This window comes from Mobula birostris, chromosome 8 (assembly GCF_030028105.1).
Source record: "Mobula birostris isolate sMobBir1 chromosome 8, sMobBir1.hap1, whole genome shotgun sequence".
Lineage (NCBI taxonomy): Eukaryota > Metazoa > Chordata > Chondrichthyes > Myliobatiformes > Myliobatidae > Mobula > Mobula birostris.
The window spans coordinates 169,282,934-169,307,637 of NC_092377.1; the positions used below are offsets into that span (position 1 = coordinate 169,282,934).

Below are 24,704 nucleotides of genomic sequence, written 5' to 3' on the forward strand. Positions count from 1 at the left end.
ACCAGTCTAGCCATTCTCCTCTGACCTCTCTCATTAGCAAAAGTGTTTTTGCCCACAGAATAGCCGGTCACTGGATGTGCACACCATTCCCTGTGAACTGTACAGTCTGTTGTCTGTGAAAATCCCAGGAGATCATCAGTTTCTGAGATACTCAAACCATCCTGTCTGGCACCAGCAATCATTCCACTGTCAAAGTCACTTAGATCACATTCCTTCCCCATTCTGATGTTTGGTCTGAAGAACAGCCAAACCTCTTGACAATGTCTGCATATTTTTATGCATTGAGATGCTGCAACATGATTGGCTGATTAGATATTTACATCAACGAGGAGGTGTATAGGTGTACCTAATAAAGTGGCTACTGAGTATGTGGATGTGTCAGTAGACTTGACTGTGACATTGTTTTTCTGTTTATTCTGTTCAGAGTGTTGAAAGCTGTCAGACTTGACACTAGCTATGTTTGGATATGTCACATATGCATAAACATTGACATATATTCGAGAACTGTTTAGGAAAACTCAAGCAATAAATGCAGGGAATTGATTTAAAATATTTAAACTTATTCATAAAAGATATTAAGAGGCAAATAATAATTAAATATATGCAAAATAATCTAACCCAGAGACTGCACATTACCTAGAATTTGCTCCACTGAAGTTAATGGAGGGTTAATGAAAGTGTGACGAGTCCAGCCGGTCAAGCAGCAAACTGCAGGATGTTGACACTCTGCCACAGAACTCCAAGGGGCTCAGCATCAGAATGCGAAGAGCAAGGATCTCACACAGAGCCTGGACACACATGTCGCCTTCAGATGGCAGGTGCCCCGAACGGCATGTAGTACTTCACAGTTCTGAAACCCCTGCTTTGCTCATGAGCCCTAGGGCTGTCTGTCTGAAGTTTGATTTTCTCCTGTGACCACAGGCTTTCTCACTGGGGCCACAGATTCCTCCTGCATCTCAAAGGCAGTTACTTGGCAACCACAAATGTCAAACCAGAGTGGAACTAAAGGCATCTAGGAGCGAATGAGGGAACAAGTTGAGGGGATTTCACTGAGAGTTGACATAGGTGTGATAGGCTGAGTGGCCTCCTTTACTCTGTAAGAAATATGAGGAATTAAATGTGAGTTCACTTTAGGTATGACCTATATGACAGAAGTTTACTAACTTATGGTGAGAAGCTGTACTCAAGAATTATGAACTGCTGCTCTACTCGACACCTATGACTTTATAGCTCGACACTGCTCAGATACCAGCTATAAATTTGCCGATGAAAACCACTATTGTTGGTAGAATCTCAGGAGTGATATAGATCAGCTGGTGGAGTGGTGCCTGAAGAACAATCTTGCTCTCAATGTCAGCAAGGTAAAGAACTGATTGTGGGGTTCAGGATGGGGAAGCTGGGAGAATCCGCATTGAGGTCTCAGCCATAGAAAGAGGGAGAACAGGCTGGGAGTACGCTCATCGAGACGTCAGCAGTGGAAAGGCTGAGCAGCTTCAGGAAGGCGACGTCAGGAGCACACTCATCGAGAGGTCAGCAGTGGAAAGGCTAAGCAGCTTCAAGTTCCTGGTTCTCAATATCTCTGAAGATCTCTCCTAGGTCCAACACATGGATGCACTTACTAAAAAGACACAGCAGTACCCGCTGAGTTCCTCCAGCATTTTGTGTGTGTTGCTTTGAATTCCCAGCATCTGCAGAATTTTTCATGTATATATATATTTCTTATTGTAATTTACAGTATAAATCAGAGATATGAAACCTGATTCTGACATTTCTGCATCTACTTCTATGTAATAAAAACCTTACAGAGTCATGGAGTACTACAGAGTCAGAGTACTTATAGAGCCATGGAGTACTACAGAGTCAGAGTACTTATAGAACCATGGAGTACTACAGAGTCAGAGTACTTATCGAGCCATGGAGTACTAAAGAGTCAGAGTACTTATCGAGCCATGGAGTACTACAGAGTCAGAGTACTTATAGAGCCATGGAGTACTACAGAGTACTTATCGAGCCATGGAGTACTACAGAGTCAGAGTACTTATAGAGTCATGGAGTACTGCAGCACAGAAACAGGATTTTTGGCCCATCGTGTCCATGCTGAATTAATAATCTGCCTAGTCCCATCAGCCCGCACCCAGACCATAGCCCTCCATACGTCTCCCATGCATATATTTATCCAAACTTCCCTTAAATGCCCATAAATTTTTACCCTATCTGTGCCCCTCATGATTTTGTATACCTTTGTCAAATCTCCCCTCAATCTATTACGTTCTAGGATATAACGTTCTAACCTATTCAACCTTTCCCTATATCCCCAGTCCTCAAGTCCTGGCAATATGCTTGTAAATTTTCTCTGCATTCATTAAATCTTGTTTACCTCTTTCCCGTAGGTAGATGTCCAGAACTGCACACAATATTCCAAGTTTGTCTTTGCCAATGTCTTATATAACTTCAATATAACATCCCAGTTCCTGTACTCAGTTCTTTGCATTATGAAAGCTGATGTGCCAAAAACTTTCTTTATGACCTATCTAACTATGATGCCACTTTGAAGGAACTACAGATCTGTCTTCCCAAATCCCTGTGTTCTACCACACTCCTCTGTGCAACTACTGATCACTGTGTAGGTCCTACCGTGGACTGTCCATTGAAAGTACAACACTTCACTCTCTCAAGCCCATCATTCCTGCTGGGACATACGCCACTAACAGCAATTCACCAGAATCCTCTGTCCTGAGCTGTCTCAACTTGTCTCAAGTATAGCCCATCTTCAAAGATCCTTTCCCTCCCAGGGATGAGGTCTTTGGAGCTTCTATTAGTGGCTTCTGTTACTCTGGATTTTATAGGATGGGCAGCCGGGCCTGGGACCGTCCTTGGCTGAGTTAACACCTCACACTTGTCTGCATTAAATGTCATCAGTCATTTTTCCAGCTGGTCCAGATTCCACTGCAAGCTTTGTTAGCCTTCCTCGTTGTCCACTACACCCTCAATCCATAAATTTGCTGATTGAGTTTATTAAGGTTTGATGACGAAGAACAATGGACAGAGCAGTGATCCTTGTGGCACTCCACTAGTCACAGGCCTCCAGTCAGAGAGGCAAGCATCTCCTACCATTCTCTGGCTTTCTTTGCTTTCCACACTGGTTCAGGAGCCAGATGATTGTAGGGTAATGACTGTAGCAGTTTGACTTGACTAGATGGGCTGAAGGGCTTGTTTCTGGGCTGTAGTACTCTATGACTTTAAGTCTACAGCACAGAAGGAGGTGATGTTTGTCATGTTCATGAGTATTGCTTAAGACCATAACAAACAGGAGTAGAACTAGGCCACTTAGCCCAGTGAGTCTGCTCTGCCATTTCATCATGCCTGATCCAATTTTCCTCTCAGCCCCAATCTCCTGCCTTCTCCCCGAATCCCTTCCTGCCCTGACCAATCAAGAATCTATCAACCTCTGTCTTAAACATACATAAAGACTTGGCCTCCGCAGCTGCCTGTGACAAAGAATTCCACAGATTCACCACTCTCTGGTGAAATTCCTCCTATCTCCATTCTAAAAGGTCGTCCCCCTATTTTGAGGCTGTGCCTTCTGGTCTTAGACTCTCCCACCATAGGAAACATCCTGTCCCCATCCACTCGATCAAGGCCTTTCACCATTCGATAGGTTTTAATGAGCTCACCCCTCATTCTTCTGAATTCCAGTGAATACAGGCCCAGAACCATCATATGCTCTTCAGTTGCAAGCCATTCAATCCTGGAATCATTTTCGTGAACCTCCTTTGAATCCTTTCCAGTTTCTTCACATCCTTTCTATGATAAGGGTCCCAAACCTGCTCCATACTCCAAGTGAGACTTCACCAGTGCTTTATAAAGTTTCAACATTACATCCTTGCTTTTATATTGTAGTCCTCTTGGAATGATTGTTAACATTGCATTTGCCTTCCTCACCACGTACTCAACCTGAAAATTAACCTTTAGGGAATCCTGCACAAGGACTCCCAAATCTCTCTGCAACTCAATTTTTTGTATTTTCTTCTCACAGAGAGAAGTCAACCCCTTCATTTCTTCCACCATAGGCTTTGCATCAGATATTTCTTTGCCCCTTCTCCTAATCAGTCTGTCTCTATGTAGCCTTCCTGTCCTTTTCCACTTATCTTCATGTCCTCTGAAAACATTGCAACAAAGCCGTTAATTTCATCATTATATAATATAAAAAGAATTGATCCCAACACAGAACCCTGTGGAACACCACAAGTCACTGCTAGCTAGCCAGAAAACGCTCCCTTTATTCCCACCTTTTGCCTCCTGCCAATCAGCCACTGCTAAGCTTTTGAATGTATTGACCAAATAATAATTAGATCTTATCTTCTTATTCCAGGATAATGGACCAAAGTTCAATACATCCAAAGAGCAGAGCATCTGTCTCCCAGAGGTACGCCATGGCTTACATGTTTTATTTTATAATTTGATGTGTAGCTGGATGAGATTAATTGCAGCAGTAGATTCATTTGATGGTGAAGAAATCTTGGTTTGACCACAAATGTGTAAGCTTTTGCTGAAGGAGGTTAAGTGGTGAGTGGAAATGAACAGAGCCACCACAGACAGAACAAAAGCTCACCTCCTGACACCACTGGGTATCCTAGTCAATATCGAAAACCAGAGTATTCAAAATAAAATAACTGGAAGCCCTGGTGGAATGTCCCAGGACACTTTCTGACAATGCCATCAGAAATATTGAAAGAAATTGGAGATTAAAGCAGCAGATTTAGTCAAACAGCTAGATTTCTTAAAGGAAACTCGCAAGTCAGGAACCTTGGCAACGGCTGGTGAAACATTTATATCCAGGAACAAGAGGCCAGAAACGAAGGAGTGTCGTGTTTTCAGACTGCTTTACAATTGGAGATGGTTAATAATGGTCTGGATAAAGCTAGAGGGTTTATAACAAAGATGATTAAACAAATCATCAGCTGGTACTGGAATTGTATCAAAATGCCAGTGTAACTCACAGCCCAGGGAGCCAGGTTCCATCCTGATCCAGGGCACAGTGGTTGAATGGTCTTTCTGTTATCATGGGTCTTCTCTGGATGTTCTAGTTAATTAAATTCTGTAAATTACTCTCTATGTTGACTGGTGAAATAATCAAAGCTCAAAAATTTAAAGTTTTAGATTAGATTATGAGGACACGCAGTCCTCTTTTATTGTCCTTTAGTAATGCATGCATTAAGAAATGATACAATATTTCTCCAGTGTGATATCACTAAACACAGGACAGACCAAGACTGAAAAACTAACAAAAATCACATAATTATAACATATAGTTACAACAGTGCAACAATACCATAACTTGATGAAGAACAGTCCATGGCGCAGTAAAAAAGTTCAAAGTCTCTCGAAAGTCCCACATCTCACGCAGACGGGAGAAGGAAGAAAACTCTCCCTGCCATGCCCGACCACAGTCTGACTCTGAGTCGTCCGAAAACTTCGAGCCTCCGACCAGCCCTCCGACACCGAGTACCGAGCACCATCTCTGCCGAACGCTTCGACCTCAGCCTCGGTCGCCAGCAGCAGGCAAAGCCGGGGATTTTGGAGCCTTCCCTCCGGAGATTCTCGATCTGACAGTAGCAACGGGAGCAAACCGGGCATTTCAGAAATTTCTCCAGATGTTCCTCTGCTTCTCACGTCTGTCTCCATCAAATCAGAATTGTGCATGGCGTCCTACTTACAAATATGATATCATTTCAACAGAGAGCTGCGCGCACTGCATCGCGCTGCCATCTTCTCCTCCCGCCTCTGTTCAAAGTAAATTTATTATCGAAGTACATATATGGCACCATATACTACCCTGACATTCACAGTAGAACAAAGAAACACAACACAATCAATGAAAAACTACACTCAAAGACTGACAAACAACTAATGTGCAAGAAAGACAAACTATGCAAATAAATAAATAGGTACATACATACTCTACATACATAATTAATGCTGAGAACACGAGCTGCAGAGTCTTAGTAAGGGATTCCATAGGTTGTGGAATCAGTTCAGTGTTGAGGTGAGTGAAGATTTCCCCACTGCTTCAGAGGCCTGATGGTTGAGGGTTAAAAACTGTTCCTGAATCACTAATAATCAAAGGACTGTTTTTGGCCGTGTGTGCAGTGAGTCATGCTGGTAAATGGAAGTAGGAAAGGGGGAATTCTGCAAAGCAGAGCTAAAGAGTGATGCTTTTTCCTCCTACAGATGCAAGTCCCTAACCTGAACCAGGACGAGGATAACGACATGGATAAAGTAACAAGCTACACCAATCCAAGGAATGGGAAATCTGCTGGTGTAAGTGTCCGAGCCAGTCTGGCATGGATAGCCATTTCCAGCTTCACAGTAACAATGTTAACATCATAGGAGCCCCAAGGAACCGAGAAGAATTCGGGTTTCCACATCCATCCTACTTAAATGAAAAATGATACCCCTGTGGAGAAAATGCAAATAAATTCACTGAGTTTTCAAGGAGAGGGAGAGAAAGAGAGAGAGGAGAGGGAGAGAGAGAGGGGGGATAAGTGTGATTGCTTCTGTAAAGATGTGTTGCCAATGAGTTGGTCCCCAAGGCCTAAGGCTTATCATGGATACAATGCTATGAATGGACTGGGACCTTGTTTCTTAAAAGAGGATAGAACTGCTGACGCTTCAAGCCTAACTGCTTGCCACGGCTCCAGTTGATTGGGACTGGAGATTTAGCTGTAACCCTGTAGGGCTCCAGAAATGCCTTGCAAGTTGGAGCAGTGTTTACAAGACACCAGTGGCTCAAGTGAACAAATTCCAGTTCAGCGACTCTGCTGCGGTTATCTATGGTCGAGTAAAACTATAGTTCTGTTTTACCACGTGTATGTTTTCCCCTAAACCGCTCTGTGAGGAGAGGTGCTGATGTGTTTGAACTCTGTTTTTTTACACTCAATATCATTTATACCTAGAAGAATATACAACTTCTGTTCATGTGAAAAATGTTTCTCTCTGTTTGCCAACTTTCTAGAACAGTGTTCTATGCAGTTGTAGCTGTTAACTCCCACTTGCATCGCATTTGCAAGCTTCCTGTTCAATTATACTGTCAATGTATAGTGCATTATTTCAACACCATAAACTGGAATATATCTATACCAAAAAAAACACACCTGGATGTCATGTTTTAATTTTGTTTGTTGAAGTGGATTATAAAGAAGACAATATAACCCGTGGAAAGGTTGAAATGGAAATGGTCTGTGGAATATCTTTAGGAACATCTGAAGATATTTTTGCAGGGTAGATAACACAAAGCAACGCAGGAACTCAACTGAACACACTGTAGTGAAGCTGAATTCTGTAAATGTGATCTGACGCAGAGAGTAAGGTCAAGGTGAAAATCCAGGAACCATGTTTAATCCCACAGGAGTAGACGGTCACCTTAACCAACGCTTTCAAGTGCAGACCTTGAAGATCTCTGGCGCCCCTCTTCCTTCCCTTTCTTTCATCATCCACTCTCCATAAGACCATAAGACATAGGAGCAGAACTAGACCATTCAGCCCATCGAGTTTGCTCGGCTCGGCATTCCATCCTGGCTGATCTCGGATCCCACTCAACACCAACACCAACACCACATATGGCCTTCTTGCCATATCCATTGATGCCCTGACCAATCAGGAAGCTATCAACACACACAGAATGCTCGGATTTCTAGCATCTGCAGATTTTCTCTTGTTTGTGAGGAAACTATTAACTTCCACTTTAAATGTACCCACAGACTTGGTCTCCACCACAGTCTGTGGCAGAGCATTCCACAGATTCACTACCCTCTGGCTAAAAATATTCCTCCTTATCTCTGTTCTAAAAGGTTGCCCCTCAATTTTGAGGCTGTGCCCTCTAGTTCTAGATACCCCCACCATAGGAAACTACCTCACCTCATCCATCATATCGAGACCTGCGTACTTCTAAATTCCAGTGAGTATGGGTCCTAAGCTGCTAAACGCTCCTCATATGTTAACCCTTTCATTCCCAGAATCATCCTCATTAACCTCCTCTGGACTCCATCCAATGACAACACATCCTTTCTGAGATGTCGGGTCCAAGTAAATGATGTCCACTGCCTTTCCTTTGTCCACCCTGCTTGTTACTTCTTTGAAGAACTCTAACAGATTTGTGAGGCAAAATTTCCCTTCACATAAACCATGCTGACTTTGACTTCTCTTATCATTAGTCTCCAAGTACCCTGAAGCCTCATCCTTAATAATAGACTCCAACACTTTCCCAGCCACCGAGGTTAGGCCAACTGGCTTATAATTTCATTTCTTTCACCCTCCTCCTTTCTTAAAGAGTGGAGTGACATTTGTAATTCTCCAGTCCTCCAGGACCATGCCAGAATCAAGTGATTCTTGAAAGATCATGATCTATACATCTGTTATATCTGCAGCAACCTTTCTCAGGACTCTGGGATGTAGTCCATCTGTCCAGGTGACATATCAACCTTTGAGTTTGCCTTGCAGTTTTTCCTTTGTAATAGTAATGGCACTCACTCCTGCTCCCTGACAGTCACGGACCTCTGGCGCACTGCTCATGTCTTCCACAGTGAAGACAGGTGCAAAGTAGCCATTAAGTTCAGCTGCCATTTCTTTGTCCCCCATTACTACTTCATCAGCATCATTTTCCAGTGGTCCAGTATCAACTCTCACCTCCCTTTTACTCTTCATAAGACTGAAAAAACTCTTAGTATCCTGCTTTATATTATTGGCTAGTCTTCCCTCATATTTCATCTTTTCCCTTCTTATAGCTTTTCAGTTGCATTTTGTTGGATTTTAAAAACTTCCCTATCATCTAACATCCCACTTACTTTTGCTACCTTATAGCTGTTTCCTCAGCTTTTATGCAGTCTTTAACTTCCCTTGTCAGCCACATTTGCCTACCCCTGCCGTTTGAGAACTACTTCTTCTGTGGGGCATATCTATCCTGCACCTTGTGAACTATTCCCAGAAACTTAAGCCATCTCTGCTCTGCCGTCATCTCTGCCAGTACCCTCCTCCAATCCACCTGGGCAAGCTCCTCTCTCATGCCTCTGTAATTCCCTTTATTCCATTGCAATCATGACACATGTGAATTATGCTTCTCCATCTCAAATTGCAGTATGAATTCATTCATATTATGATCCCTGCTTTCTAAGGGTTCCTTTACAGTAAGCTCCTTAATAAGATCTGGGTTATTACACACACCCAATCTAAGATACCCTTTCCCCAAGTAGGCTCAAACACAAGCTGCCCTAAAAAGTCATCTTGTAATTATTCAACAAATTTGCTGAAGGTGCTGGCTCGAAGGGCCGAATGGCCTACTCCTGCACCTATTGTCTATTGTCTAAATTTCCTCTCTTGTGATCTGACACTAACTAGATTTTCTCAATCCCTTTACATATTCAAGTCCCCCATTACAATTGTGACATTACCCTTATTACACACCTTTTCCAGCTCCCTTTGCAATCTCAACCCCACATCTTGGCTACTATTTGGAGGCCTATATATGATTCCCATATTTTTTTTTTACCCTTGCAGTTTCTTAACTCCAGCCACAAAGAATCAACATTCTCTGGCCCTATGTCACCTCTTTCTAAAGATGTAATTCCATCTCTTACCAACAGAGCCACACCACTGCCTATGCCTTCCTGCCTGTCCTTTCAATACAAAGTATATCCTTTGATGTTAAGCTCCCAACTCTGGCCTTCTTTCAGCCACGACTCAGTGATGCCCATAGTGTCATACCGACCAATCTCTAATTGTGCCACGAGTTTGTCCACCTGATTCCAATTCTACACGTATTTAAATACAGCATTTCTTTCACCAGATTCCTTCTTCAGCCCTTTATCTTTCCCACCTATCATCTCCCAGCTTCTCACCCCATCCCCCTTCACCCACCGACTCCCCTCTCTTCTGTCTTCACTTATCACCTTCTAGCCTGTCCTCCATCCCCACCCCCACCTTCCTATTCTGGCATCTTCACCTTTCCTGTCATGATTAAGGGTTTTCCCTCCATAGATGCTGATGAATTCCTCCGTCATTTTAACTGTGTTAGTCATGCAGAATGTCAGTCGCTGGATGCATCAGGTTGCCTCGTTGTTGTCTCTGGCCAGTGGTTCTGTAGGACGGGGTTCTGTGGGGGATTACAGATGTGTCCAGCCAAGAACCTCATGCACTTTGCAAAAAGCCTACCAGTTTTACACACTGGCATTATCTCCTGCAATTGAGCAATAGACACCAAAGTAGTGTAGCAGTCAGCGTGACATTATTACAGGTTGGGAATTCCGAAATTCAGAGTCCAATTCCAGTGCCATTTGTAAAGGAGTTTGTATGATCTCCCCATGAATCACGTGGGTTCCCTCTTGGTACTCCAGATTCCTCCCACAAAACAAAGACATACTGGTTCGTAGATTAATTGCTCATTGCAAACAATCCTGTGACTAGATCAGTGTTAAATAGGCAAGTTGCTGGGCGCCGTGGCTCGTCGGGTCGGAAGGATCTGTTCTGCGCTGTATCTCTAAATCAAATCAAAAACTCTGCAGAGGCTATAAATCTGAAATAAAAACAACACTGCTTCTAGGATTTTTTGAGTGTTTCCAGCATTTCATGTTTATTATTTTATACCAAACAGATGAACACCTTTCTAAATATACTTTATCTTAACTTTTAATAAATCTCGCATTATTACTACATTTATTTATTATTTTTAATTGTTCTAAAATACCTTTTCTTTTCAGTTTAGTTTTCAAATGTCTCTGATTTTTGAAACCATTATTCAGGCTTCTGAGGAGGAGTGTAAGGTCGGGAGGGTTATCTCCCACCCCAGGATCTGATCCAATTACTGTTAGTCAACGTTAATTGTAGCAAGCAAGTTCAGGGAACAGTCGGGAAAAGATACAATCTGGCCATTTAACTGTGATCTGGCCATGTTCTATATGGCAGCCACAATGGGATTACTTAACTCTTATCAGCTTGGAGTATACCTGAGCAACCACAGTACTCTCAGATGGAGAATTCCAAAGACTTTCAACCATTGGGGGCAAAGTCATTTCTTGAAATGTCCCCATCTGTTATTTATTTATTTATATACACACATTCTTTCTCTCTCTCCCCTTTTTCTCCCTCTGTCCCTCTCTCTATACCCCCAGACCATCCTCTGGGCTCCCCCCGTCTTTCTCCCTGGGCCTCCTGTCCCATGATCCTCTCATATCCCTTTTGCCAATCACCTGTCCAGCTCTTGGCTCCATCCCTCCCCCTCCTGTCTTCTCCTCTCATTTCGGATTTCCCCCCCGCCCCACTTTCAAATCTCTTACTAGCTCTTCTTTCAGTTAGTCCTGACGAAGGGTCTCGGCCCGAATGGTCGACTGTACCTCTTCCTAGAGATGCTGCCTGGCCTGCTGCGTTCACCAGCAACGTTTATGTGTGTTGCTTGAAATTCCAGCATCTGCAGATTTCCTCGTGTTTGCGTCTTGAAATGTCTGCTTGCTTATTTGGGGATGATGCATCTTTGTTCTAGATTCTCCCATCTGGAAAATCATCCTGACAAACCAGCTCAGAATGTTATGTTTCCATGAAATCACCCTTCATTCATCTGCACCCTGGTGATCTATGATTATTATTAGCCTTCCCTCATGGGTCAAGCAATTCACCCTATTGTATCTTTCTGGCAAGTTAGGCTTCTAAACTTAATCAGGGCTTTATGTTAACAGCAAACTATACAGCCATTATTCATGGCTTGGAGAAGACTCCTCAATCCCGATGACTCAAAGTGTCAATCTTACGTCTGCCTCCAGAGACGCTGCCTGGCCCACTCAGTTCCTCCAATAGTGTTTTTTTTTTGCCATTTACTACCTTGTGCCTGTTCTGCTGTTCACCGAGATCATGGTTAATCTGTGACCAAACCAAAATGGAGCCATCTCTGTCTGAGCTATTAACTTAAATAGAAATATTGTGGACAGCGTTCTGACTGGGTTGCATCAGCATCTGGTCTGGAGGGAGGGAGGTCTCTGTACAGAATCAACAAAATGCCGCAGAGGGGCGTAGGCTCAACCAGCTCCATCGTAAGACATAGCATCTCCTCGATCGAGGATACAGTATCTTCAAAAGGTGATGCCTCAGAGCGGCATCCATCATGAAGGACCCCTACCAACGAGGACATGTCCTTTTCTCATTACCACCATTGGGGAGGAGCTACAGAAACCTAAAGATACACAATCAATGTTTTAAGAACAACTTCTTCCCCTTCACCATCAGATTTCTGACGGTCCATGAACACATTGTTTGTTCTGTTTTCACATTACTTATTTATTTTTAAATTACTTATTGTAATGTTTACATTTTGCACAGCACAACAAGTTTCTGTACATATGTCAGTGATAATAAATCTGACCCTGATTCTGGATATCAACTGAAAGAAAGTTCAAAAGACCATATCACATAACCATAGAATTGACATCAAACCCTAATGCAGGAAAACCTTTGGATGTTCTGGAATTATGGTGCAATCTGTCTCTGACCTGAGGTAAGGGTCTTCTATCAAAACCAAAAGGTGTTCACTGTTGTTGATTCACACCTGAGACTTGATACACAACTCTGAAAATGGTCCAAAGCATTGAGCTATCAACTGATGTCTCGGTTCATCACGGTAACTGAACATGCACTGAATAGGCAGTGGGTGAAGAGAGTGAATTGGAATCTATCAAATAATACTGTAATGACCTTCAGACAAGTCGACCCAGAAGTGGAGTAAACTCAGGACACAATAGTAGAAATTAACAATGAAGATTTATTTGGAGAATAATACAGGAAATAATCAAAGTAAGAGCTCTCTTATTTGGAACTTGAACACATAGAACGATAGTTCACACAGAACTTGAAACCAGGACTCAGCAATCAGCGCTGGTCCAGAATAACCTTAAACAGAATACAAAACACAGGAAATCCATATGAGTTGAGATCAAAAACTAATCACTTAAGAACAGGACAATAAGACATAAGACCATAAGACATAGGAGTAGAATTAGGCCATTTGGCCCATTGAGTCTGCTCCACCATTCAATCATGCCTGATCCTTTTTTTAATCTCCTCCTCAACCCCAGTTCCTGGCCTTCTTTCTGTACTTTTGATGCCATGTCCAATCAAGAACCTATCAATCTCTGCCTTAAATACACCCAAAGACTGCCCTCCACAGCTGCCTGTGGCAAAAAATTCTACAAATTCACCACCCTTTGGCTAAAGAAATTTCTCCGCATATCTGTTCTAAAAGGGTGCCCCTCTATCCTGAAGCTGTGCCCCCTTGTCCTAAATTCGCCCACCATGAGAAACGTCCTTTCCACATCTACTCTGTCTAGATCTTTCAACATTTGAAAGGTTTCAATGAAATCCTCCCCTCATCCTTCTGAATTCCAGTGAGTACAGACCCAGAGCCATCAAATGTTCCTCATATGATAACTCTTTCATTCCTGGAATCATCATTGTGAACCTCCTCTGGACCCTCTCCAATGCCAGCACATCTTTTCCAAGATGAGAGGCCCAAATCTATTCACAATACTCAAGGTGAGGCCTCACCAGTGCCCTATAAAGCCTCAGCATCACAACTTTGCTCTTGTATTCTAGACCTCTTGAAATGATTGCTAACATGGCATTTGCCTTCCTCACCACTGACTCAACCTGCAAGTTAACCTTTGGGGTGTTCTTCACAAGGACTCCCAAGTCTGTCTGCATCTCAGATTCCTGGATTTTCTCCCCATTTAGAAAATAGTCCTCACATTTATTTCTACTACCAAAGTGCACAACCATGCATTTTCCAACATTGTATTTCATTTGCCACTTTCTTGCCCATTCTCCTAATCTGTCTAAGTCCTTCTGCATCCTACCTGTTTCCTCAACACCACCTGCCCCTCCACCAATCTTCATATCATCTGCAAACTTGGCAACAAAGCTATCTATTCCATCATCTAAATCATTTATACACAGCATAAGAAAAGTGGCCCCAACACTGACCCCTGCGGAACACCACTCGTCACTGGCAGCCAACCAGAAAAGAATCCTTATATTCCCACTCTCTACCTCCTACCATTCAGTCAATACTCTAACAATGTTAGTAACTTTCCTGTAATACCATGGACTCTTAACTTGGTAAGCAGCCTCATGTGTTGCACCTTGTCAAAGATCTTCTGAAAGTCCAAATATACAACATCCACTGCATATCCTTTATCTATCCTACTTGTAATCTCCTCAAAGAATTCCAACAGGTTTGTCAGACAGGATTTTCCCTGAAGGAAACCATGCTGATTTGTACTATCTTGTCCTGTGTCAGCAAATACTCCATCACCTCATCCTTAACAATTGACTCTAACATCTTCCCAACCACTGAGGTCAGGCTAACTGGTCTATAATTTCCTTTCTGCTATCTTCTTCCTTTCTTAAAGAGTGGAGAAACATTTGCAATTTTCCAGTCCTCTGCCATCATGCCAGAGTCCAATGATGTTTGGAAGATCATTTCTAATGCTACCACAATCTCTAATGCTACCTCTTTCAGAACTCTAGGGTGAAGCTCCTCTGGTCCGGGTGATTTATGTACCTTTAGGTCTTTCAGCTTTTTGAGCATCTTCTCTCTTGTAACATTAACTGCACCCACTTCTCTTTCTTCACACATTTCACAATCAGGCATACTACTGGTGTCTTCCACAGTGAAGACAGATGCAAAACACTCATTTAGTTCATCAACCATCTCCTTGTCCCCCATTATTATTTCTCCTGCCTCATTTTCTACCAGTCCTATATCCACTCTCATTTCTCTTTTATTTTTAATATACTTGAAAAAACTTTTATTATCCACTTTGATATTATTTGCTAGCTTGCTTTCATATTTCATCTTTTCCCTTCTAATATTTTTAGTTGCTCTCTGTAGGTTTTTAAAAACTTCCCAATCCTCTATCTTCCCACTAATTTTTGCTTTGTTGTATGCCCTTTCTTTTGCTTTTACAATAGCTTTGACTTCCCTTGTCAGCCACAGTTGTACTATTTTACTATTTGAGTATTTCTTCATTTTTGGAATACACATGTCCTGCACCTTCCTCATTTTTCCCAGAAACGCACACCATTGCTGCTCTGCTGACATCCTGCCAGCAGTTCCTTCTAACTTACTTTGGCCCTCTCCTCTCTCATATCACTGTAATTTCCCTTACTCCACTGAAATACTGCTATATCAGACTTTACTTTTTCCCTATCAAATTTCAAGTTGAACACAATCATATTGTGACCACTGGTTCCTAAGGGTTCTTTTACCTTAAGCTCCCTAATTGCCTCTGGTTCATTACATTACACCCAATCCAGTACAGCTGATCCCCTAGTAGGCTCAACGACAAACTGCTCTAAAAAGCCATCTCTTTAGCATGCAACAAACTCACTCTCTTGATATCCATTACCAACCTGATTTTCCCAATCAACCTGCATGTTAAAATCTCCCATGACTACCGTAACATTGCCCTTTTGACTTGCTTTTTCAATTTCCTGTTGCAATCTGTCGTCCTCCTCCCAGTCACTGTTGGGAGTCCTGTATATAACTGCCATCAGGGTCCTTTTACCCTTGCAGTTTCTTAACTCAACCCACAAGGACTCAACATCTTCCGATCCTATGTCACATTTTTCTACTGATTTGATGCCGTTCTTTACCAGTAGAGCCACACCACCCCGTCTGCCTACCTTCCTATCCTTCCAGTATAACGTGTAACCTTGGACATTCAGCTCCCAACTACAACCATCCTTCAGCCATGATTCAGTGATGGCTACAACATCATACCTGGCAATCTGTAATATTGCAACAAGATCATTCACCTTATTTCTTATACTCCATGCATTTAGATACAACACCTTGAGTACTGTATTTGCTATTCTTTCTGATTCTGCATCCCTAATGATTCGATACTCAGCCTGTTGTCTGTAACTAAGTCCCATCACCTGCCTGCCCTTCCTGACAGTCTGACTGCACACTATCTTTACTATTTTCATCATCTGTCCTATCCTGAGTCCCATCAATCTGGTTCCCAACCCCCCCGCCAAGTTAGTTTAAACCCTCCCCAACAGCTCTAACAAACCTATTCACGAGAATATCGGTCCCCCTCAGATTCAGGTACAACTTGTCGCTTTTGAACAGGTCATAACTCCTCCACAGGAGATCCCAATGATCCAAGAACCTGAAGCCCTGCCCCTGCACCAGCTTCTCAGTCACGCATTTATCTGCCAAGAAGCATAAAGAAACCGTATTCACATAATGAGCTTCACAAAAAGCACAGTGACAGCTTAATGATTAAAATAGTCATTAAAGAACTCTAATAAACCCAAATAAATAGCGTTTAGGTGTGACAAGACCTGCTGCTACCAAAGCATCTCTCTGGTTCAAGCGTTCCATGATAAGTACTCAGTGTGTCCCTTCATCTTGTTGTTCAAATGACTCTCCAAGAATCAATTCTTAATGTCACCACAAGCTATGCAAGAGCAGGCACCAAGTACCAACAGAGTCTTAGATGCAGTCTGTTCCTCTGCCTCTTACTGTCACACGTAACCCCAAGCAACGACAGGAGGGTCTTCCCATCACTACTGCCTCAGTGAGGAGATATGGGGGCAGATTGCTGTTATGTAGCAAATTGTTGATGGATCCTGTGTGCTTGTGATCCAAAGGTTTTTCTCAAGTCCAGAAGGAGGCATAAAATCAGAATCAGAATCAGGTTTATTATCATCGGCATGTGATGTGCAATTTGTTAACTTAGCAGCAGCAGTTCAATGCAATACATAATCTAGCAGTGAAAAAATAATAATAATAAGTAAAATAAAAATAATAAGTAAACAAATAAATCAATTACGTATATTAAAAATACGTGCAAAATCAGAAATACTGTATATTAAAAAGAAAGTGAGGTAATGTTCAAAGATTCAATGTCCACTTAGGAATCGGATGGCAGAGGGGAAGAAGTTGTTCCTGAATCACAGAGTGTGTGCCTTCAGGCTTCTGTATCTCCTACCTGATGGTAACAATGAGAAAAGGGCATGTCTTGGGTGCTGGAGGTCCTTAATAATGGACGCTGCCTTTCTGAGACACAACTCCCTAAAGATGTCCTGGGTACTTATTACACTGGTACCCAAACAACAGGAATTCTGCAGATGCTGGAAATTCAAGCAACACACATAAAAGTTGCTGGTGAACGCAGCAGGCCAGGCAGCATACTGGTACACAAGATGGAGCTGACTAGATTTACAACCTTCTGCAGCTTCTTTTGGTCCTGTGCAGTAGCCCCTCCATACCAGACAATGATGCAGCCTGTCAGAATGCTCTCCACAGTACATCTATAGAAGTTTTTGAGTTTATTTGTTGACATGCTAAATCTCTTCAAACTCCTAATAAGGTATAGCCACTGCCTTGCCTTCTTTATAACTACATCGATATGTTGAGACCAGGTTAGATCCTCAGAGATCCTGACATCCAGGAACTTGAAGCTGCTCACGCACTCCACTTCTGATCCCTCTATGAGGATTGGTATGTGTTCCTTCATTTTACCCTTCTTGAAGTCCACAATCAGCTCTTTTGTCTTACTGACATTGAGTGCCAGGTTGTTGCTGCAACACCATTCCACTAGTTGGCATATCTCACTCCTGTATGCTCTCTCGTCACCACCTGAGATTCTACCAACATTGGTTAAATCGTCAGCACATTTATATGTGGTATTTGAGCTATGCCTAGCCACACAGTCATGTGTATATAGAGAGTAGAGCAGTGGACTAAGCACACACCCCTGAGGTGCACCAGTGTTGCTTGTTGCTTATGGCTGTTTATTCAGTGTTACGAGAGCAAGAATGAACAAAGAACAGAAAGAGCAAGAGAATGAAGAAAAGATGGAGAATCGTGGTCATTTATTCCTGCTGCCGTCTGTAAGGAGTTTGTACGTTCTCCCTTTGATCATGTGGGTTTCCTCTGGGTGCTCCTGTTTCCTCCCAAAATCCAAAGACGTACCAGCTAGTGGGTTAGTTGGTCATTGTAAATTGTCCCATGATTAGGCTCGGGTTTAATCGGTGGTTGCTGGCGGTATGGCTTGAAGAGCTATAAGATCTTGTTCCATGCTGTATCTTAATAAATAAATAATCAAATACTCAGACTAGAGGTAACACTACTCCAGTAATAACAACTAACCTATAAAATATACAGGCTCAAGTTGCCTTACACCTGCTATAGAAATTAAGAATCTTCTAGAAAATACAAAAACAACTCGTCTGTGATTATTGGAAAAAATGTTGAACAGTTACAGCTCGATGATTATGCAATAAATCCAGCATGCATGGAAAAGTTAAACTGCAAGAAAAATTAAAATTCCACACCCTATTCAAACATTGTTCAGGTCATCCAATATAGAAATGGCAACCAGCAATAAGCTACCTGACCTCTGGATCTTTCCCAGCACCTTGACCGGAGTGTTATTGCACACGGGACCCTGTACCAGTAAAAACACAAGAGACACTACAGATGCAGAAGCCCAAAGTCACACGCATAAAATGCTGGACCTAGTCCTACCTATCAGCTGCCAACTTGTACTCCTTCTCCTCTGCCCCACCACCCAGAACTTCTTATTCAAGCTTCTGAATATTCCTTTCCACTCCTGATGAAGAATCTCAGCCAGAAACATTGACTGTTTATTCCTCTCCATCGATGCTGCCTGACCTGCTGAGTTCCTCTAGCGTTTTGTGTGAATTGTTCCCTGTACCTGTAGTTGGTACTGAGTAACTTGAGGGTTATATAAAGCAGAAAAGGTAGCTAAAGTGAACGCAGGTCCCTTGGAGGATGAAAAGGGGGAATTGATATTGGGTAATAAGGAAATGGCAGAGGCTTTGAATGACCATTTTGTGTTGGTCTTCATGGCGGAGGACACGTCGAACGTGCCAAAGAGAGATGTTACAGATGCAGTGGGAGGTAAGGACCTTGATACAATAGCTATCACTAAAGAGGTAGTGATGAGCGAACTTGTGGGCGTGGAGATAGATATGTCCCCTGGTCCTGATGGAATGCATCCCAAGGTACTGAAAAAATGGCAGAAGTTATAGTACTTCTATCGAGGTACCATCGAGAGCATTCTGACAGGCTGCATCACTGTCCTCACCTGGTCTCACCTATCACCTCCCAGCATCTCACATCATCCCTGTTCTCTCACCTTCCCTCACCTGGTCTCACCTATCACCTCCCAGCTCCTCACTTCATCCCCGTTCCCTCACCTTCCCCTCACCTGGTCTCACCTATCATCTGCCAGCTTCTACTCCCTCACCTTCTTATTCTGACCTTTCCCTCGATTCCTTTCCAGTCCTGATGAAGCCTCTTGTTATGTTTTGTGACTCCAAAATATAAAAACTAATTGGAAGAAAAACAGGGGATCTAGGGAGATAACTCGTGTACAGACATTATTACTTTAACCAAGGCGTCCACAGGTGATGTGTGGAGTAATAATGTGTGCCATTTACGTACTATTACATATAACCAACAATGGCTTATGTAAACAACAAAGAATGCTTAATAAAATGACATATAAACAATATTATTCAAATAATAGTGAAATATTAAATACACAAGAACACTGGCCTGAAATATTGACTGTTTTTTCACCCCTCCATTGACGCTGGCTGACCTGCTGTGTTCCTCCAGCATTTTGTCTGCGTTGCTCTACAGTTCCAGTGTTTGCAGAATCTCTCATGTTGATGATGCCACCTGAACTGTGCAGACACCTGCAACTCAAGTGGGAACAATGCTAGACACCAAAATCAGACAGATATTATTAAAAAGTCACTGTGTAGACTTCATTAACCACACCACTTCAAGGGCTCTCAATAGAAACTAGTCAGCGCTACAATGTCACAGCAATAGCTTACATTTAAATGAAGGCATTTTGAACATATTTCACTGATGTGTTATCAGAGGTGGAAGGGGAACGGTCACCTGGAGGGGTGTGTGGTGACCCAGCTGTGTTATCAGAGGTGGAAGGGGAACGGTCACCTGGAGGGGTGTGTGGTGACCCAGCTGTGTTATCAGAGGTGGAAGGGGAATGGTCACCTAGAGGGGTGTGTGGTGACCCAGCTGTGTTATCAGAGGTGGAAGGGGATTGGTCACCTGGAGGGGTGTGTGGTGACCCAGGTGTGTTATCAGAGGTGGAAGGGGAACGGTCACCTGGAGGGGTGTGTGGTGACCCAGGTGTGTTATCAGTGGTGGAAGGGGAATGGTCACCTGGAGGGGTGTGTGGTGACCCAGGTGTGTTATCAGATACGGAAGGGGAACGGTCACCTGGAGGGGTGTGTGGTGACCCAGCTGTGTTATCAGAGGTGGAAGGGGAATGGTCAGCTGGAGGGGTGTGTGGTGACCCAGGTGTGTTATCAGAGACGGAAGAGGAATGGTCACCTGGAGGGGTGTGTGATGACCCAGGTGTGTTATCAGAGGTGGAAGGGGAACGGTAACCTGGAGGGGTGTGTGGTGACCCAGCTGTGTATTCAGAGGTGGAAGGGGAACGGTCACCTGGAGGGGTGTGTGGTGACCCAGATGTGTTATTAGAGGTGGAAGGGGAATGGTCACCTGGAGGGGTGTGTGGTGACCCAGGTGTGTTATCAGAGACTGAAGGGGAATGGTCACCTGGAGGGGTGTGTGGTGACCCAGCTGTGTTATCATAGGTGGAAATAGAATGGTCACCTGGAGGGGTGTGTGGTGACCCAGCTGTGTTATCAGAGGTGGAAGGGGAACGGTCACTTGGAGGGGTGTGTGGTGACCCAGCTGTGTTATCAGAGGTGGAAGGGGAACGGTCACCTGGAGGGGTGTGTGATGACCCAGCTGTGTTATCAGAGGTGGAAGGGGAACGGTCACCTGGAGGGGTGTGTGATGACCCAGGTGTGTTATCAGAGGTGGAAGGGGAACGGTCACCTGGAGGGGTGTGTGGTGACCCAGCTGTGTTATCAGAGGTGGAAGGGGAACGGTCACCTGGAGGGGTGTGTGGTGACCCAGCTGTGTTATCAGAGGTGGAAGTGGAACGGTCACTTGGAGGGGTGTGTGGTGACCCAGCTGTGTTATCAGAGGTGGAAGGGGAACGGTCACCTGGAGGGATGTGTGATGACCCAGCTGTGTTATCAGAGGTGGAAGGGGAACGGTCACCTGGAGGGGTGTGTGGTGACCCAGCTGTGTTATCAGAAACGGAAGGGGAACGGTCACCTGGAGGGGTGTGTGGTGACCCTGGTGTGTTATCAGAGACGGAAGGGGAATGGTCAGCTGGAGGGGTGTGTGATGACCTAGGTGTGTTATCAGAGCTGGAAAGGGAACGGTCACCTGGAGGGGTGTGTGGTGACCCAGCTGTGTTATCAGAGGTGGAAGGGGAATGGTCACCTGGAGGGGTGTGTGGTGACTCAGGTGTGTTATCAGAGATGGAAGGGGAACGGTCACCTGGAGGGGTGTGTGGTCACCCAGGTGTGTTATCAGAGGTGGAAGGGGAATGGTCACCTGGAGGGGTGTGTGGTGACCCAGCTGTGTTATCAGAGGTGGAAGGGGATTGGTCACCTGGAGGGGTGTGTGGTGACCCAGCTGTGTTATCAGAGGTGGAAGGGGAATGGTCACCTGGAGGGGTGTGTGGTGACCCAGGTGTGTTATCAGAGGTGGAAAGGGAATGGTCACCTGGAGGGGTGTGTGGTGACCCAGGTGTGTTATCAGATGTGGAAGGGGAATGGTCACCTGGAGGGGTGTGTGGTGACCCAGGTGTGTTATCAGATACGGAAGGGGAACGGTCACCTGGAGGGATGTGTGGTGACCCAGGTGTGTTATCAGAGGTGGAAGGGGAACGGTCACCTGGAGGGGTGTGTGATGACCCAGGTGGGTTATCAGAGGTGGAAGGGGAACGGTCACCTGGAGGGGTGTGTGGTGACCCAGGTGTGTTATCAGAGATGGAAGGGGAATGGTCACCTGGAAGGGTGTGTGGTGACCCAGGTGTGTTATCAGATACGGAAGGGCAATGGTCACCTGGAGGGGTGTGTGGTGACCCAGCTGTGTTATCAGAGGTGAAGGGGAACGGTCACCTGGAGGGGTGTGTGGTGACCCAGGTGTGTTATCAGAGGTGGAAGGGGAACGGTCACCTGGAGGGGTGTGTGGTGACCCAGGTATGTTATCAGAGGTGGAAGGGGAAAGGTCACCTGGAGGGGTGTGTGGTGACCCAGCTGTGTTATCAGAGGTGGAAGGGGAATGGTCACCTGGAGGGGTGTGTGATGACCCAGTTGTGTTATCAGAGGTGGAAGGGGAATGGTCACCTGGAGGGGTGTGTGGTGAGTCAGCTGTGTTATCAGAGGTGGAAGGGGAATGGTCACCTGGAGGGGTGTGTGGTGACCCAGCTGTGTTATCAGAGGTGGAAGGGGAATGGTCACCTGGAGGGGTGTGTGGTGACCCAGGTGTGTTATCAGAGACGGAAGGGGAATGGTCAGCTGGAGGGGTGTGTGGTGACCCAGGTGTGTTATCAGAGGTGGAAGGGGAACGGTCACCTGGAGGGGTATGTGGTGACCCAGCTGTGTTATCAGAGACGGAAGGGGAACGGTCACCTGGAGGGGTGTGTGGTGACCCAGCTGTGTTATCAGATACGGAAGGGGAACGGTCACCTGGAGGGGTGTGTGGTGACCCAGGTGTGTTATCAGAGATGGAAGGGGAATGGTCAGCTGGAGAGGTGTGTGGTGACCCAGGTGTGTTATCAGAGACGAAAGGGGAATGGTCACCTGGAGGGGTGTGTGTGGTGACCCAAGTGTACTATCAGAGATCAAAATGAAATGACAACCTGAGGAATGTGTGGTGCCATAGATGTGTTACCAAATACAGAAATAAAATGGTCATCTGTGAAGGATATGTGGTGACCCAGGTGTGATGTTAGAGATGGGAAGAGGAATGGACACCTGAGGAATGTGTGATGTTCCAGGTGTACTACCAGGGATGAGAAAAAGAATAGTCACCTGGGGGGTATGTGTTGTAACCCAGGTGTGATATCAGAGACAGAAGGGAAATGGTCACTGGGAGGGGTGTGTAGTGACCCAGGTGTGTTACCAGGCATGTGCAGAGTAATGGTCACCTGAGGAATGTGTTGTAACCCAGGTGTGTTACCAGAGACAGTAAGGGCATGGCGAATGGGACGGTAGTGTGGTGACCCAAGTGTTTCACCAGAGATGGAATGGGAATGGTCAGTTGGAGGATTGTGTGGTGACCTGGAAAATGTTATCAGAGACAAATGGGGAACGTTTACCTGGAAGGAGCTGTGTTTCTTGCGTCCAGTCCTTCACTAGACAATCACATCCTTACCAATGAGTGCATGCTACACAGGGAATTAACTCGACGAAATGGTCTTGGTGTGTGGTTAGTGGAGTGTCATATAGGAGTGTCATATAGGAGTGTGAGATAGGTGTCATTCTTGAAGAGAGCTATGTAGTCCAGCAAAGATTCCTGGGAACAGCGAGGAGGTTAGTACAAGGGACTGGGTAGGCAATGGGTGATTATCAGATGGCTGAGGGAGTTGTGTACAAGGACACAGATGAGATAATGAGGTGAAATGGGAGAGATTTTGTGGACCGTAGTAGAGGAAAGGAGGTGTAGAACTGAATATGATGTGTGTGGTCTTTACAACAGGATGACATCTGCTTTCATATTCATGAGATTAGAATATTAGATAATTGAGATTTTTAATGTACAGAAATCATCATCACTCTGTTCTGTGTTAATGTTACATCCTCATCCATTGATGTACAGGACTACATAACTCAAGTGAGACAGCTCATTTTCCAAATGATACTTTAAACAATGATCAATTACTCATTTCAAGATTAATAGTTCAATTCAGCACTCTCAGAAATATGAAGAACAAATACACTTTGTGACCTCTTTATTAGGTATCCCTGTACATGTTCTCATTAATACGTATATCTAATTGGCCAATCATGTGGTCAAGAGATTCAGAATGGGGATGAAATATGATCTAAGTGACTTAGGCCATGGAATGATTGCTGGTGCCAGATAGGGTGATTAAGCATCTCAGAACTGGGCTTTTCACACACAACAGTCTCTAGTCTCCAGAGTTTACAGAGAATGGTGCAAAAAACAAAGAAACATCCAGTAAGCAGCAGTAACTCATGCGTTACAGCAGTGGTGTGCAGAAGAGTGTACAACACGTCAAATCTTCAAGTGAATGGGCTATAGCAGAAGACCATGAAAATACACTTAGTGGCCACTTTATTAGGTACAGGTCTGATTGTATGTGTTTCCATTATGAAACGAGAAGATTCAAGGTGTAAAGTGTGAGGCTCAGGAAGTTGAGTGACAGAGAGATATGAAGAACAATCATATCTCTGTATAACACATTTTGCAAACTCAGAATCTCCTACGGCACTTCACTGGCAATGGAATTCTTTTTAGTCCAAGAGAAAATTAAGAAGAACAGCAGCAAAGTAATGAATCATGTGGTTTCACAAGGAGCAAAGAGATCAGCGGTGGCATTCAGGGACCAATGTTGACCAGAATATATAATTACTGCTGTCCACACAGTAGGGAGTAACATTGGAATTGAAGGCTAATGCCCGGTACCTGATTTGGATGTGAAATACCAGGCCACCTCGCCAACTAAGGGTTGGGATGTACCAAATACATGTCACCTGTTCCA

The 24,704-nt window shown here is 44.2% G+C and overlaps 1 protein-coding gene across 1 annotated transcript in view; it reads left to right on the forward strand.

Annotated features, from left to right (window-relative positions):
* The window catches only part of gfra2b (GDNF family receptor alpha 2b), a 485,436-nt gene extending 478,104 nt beyond the window's left edge, over window positions 1-7,332 (forward strand). Inside the window, exons 8-9 of the mRNA XM_072266823.1 lie at window positions 4,373-4,426; window positions 6,232-7,332. Of these exons, the coding sequence (XP_072122924.1) occupies window positions 4,373-4,426; window positions 6,232-6,390 (213 nt within the window). The 3' untranslated portion in view covers window positions 6,391-7,332. The remainder of the gene's footprint in view (window positions 1-4,372; window positions 4,427-6,231) is intronic.
* Window positions 7,333-24,704: the final 17,372 nt, after the last annotated feature.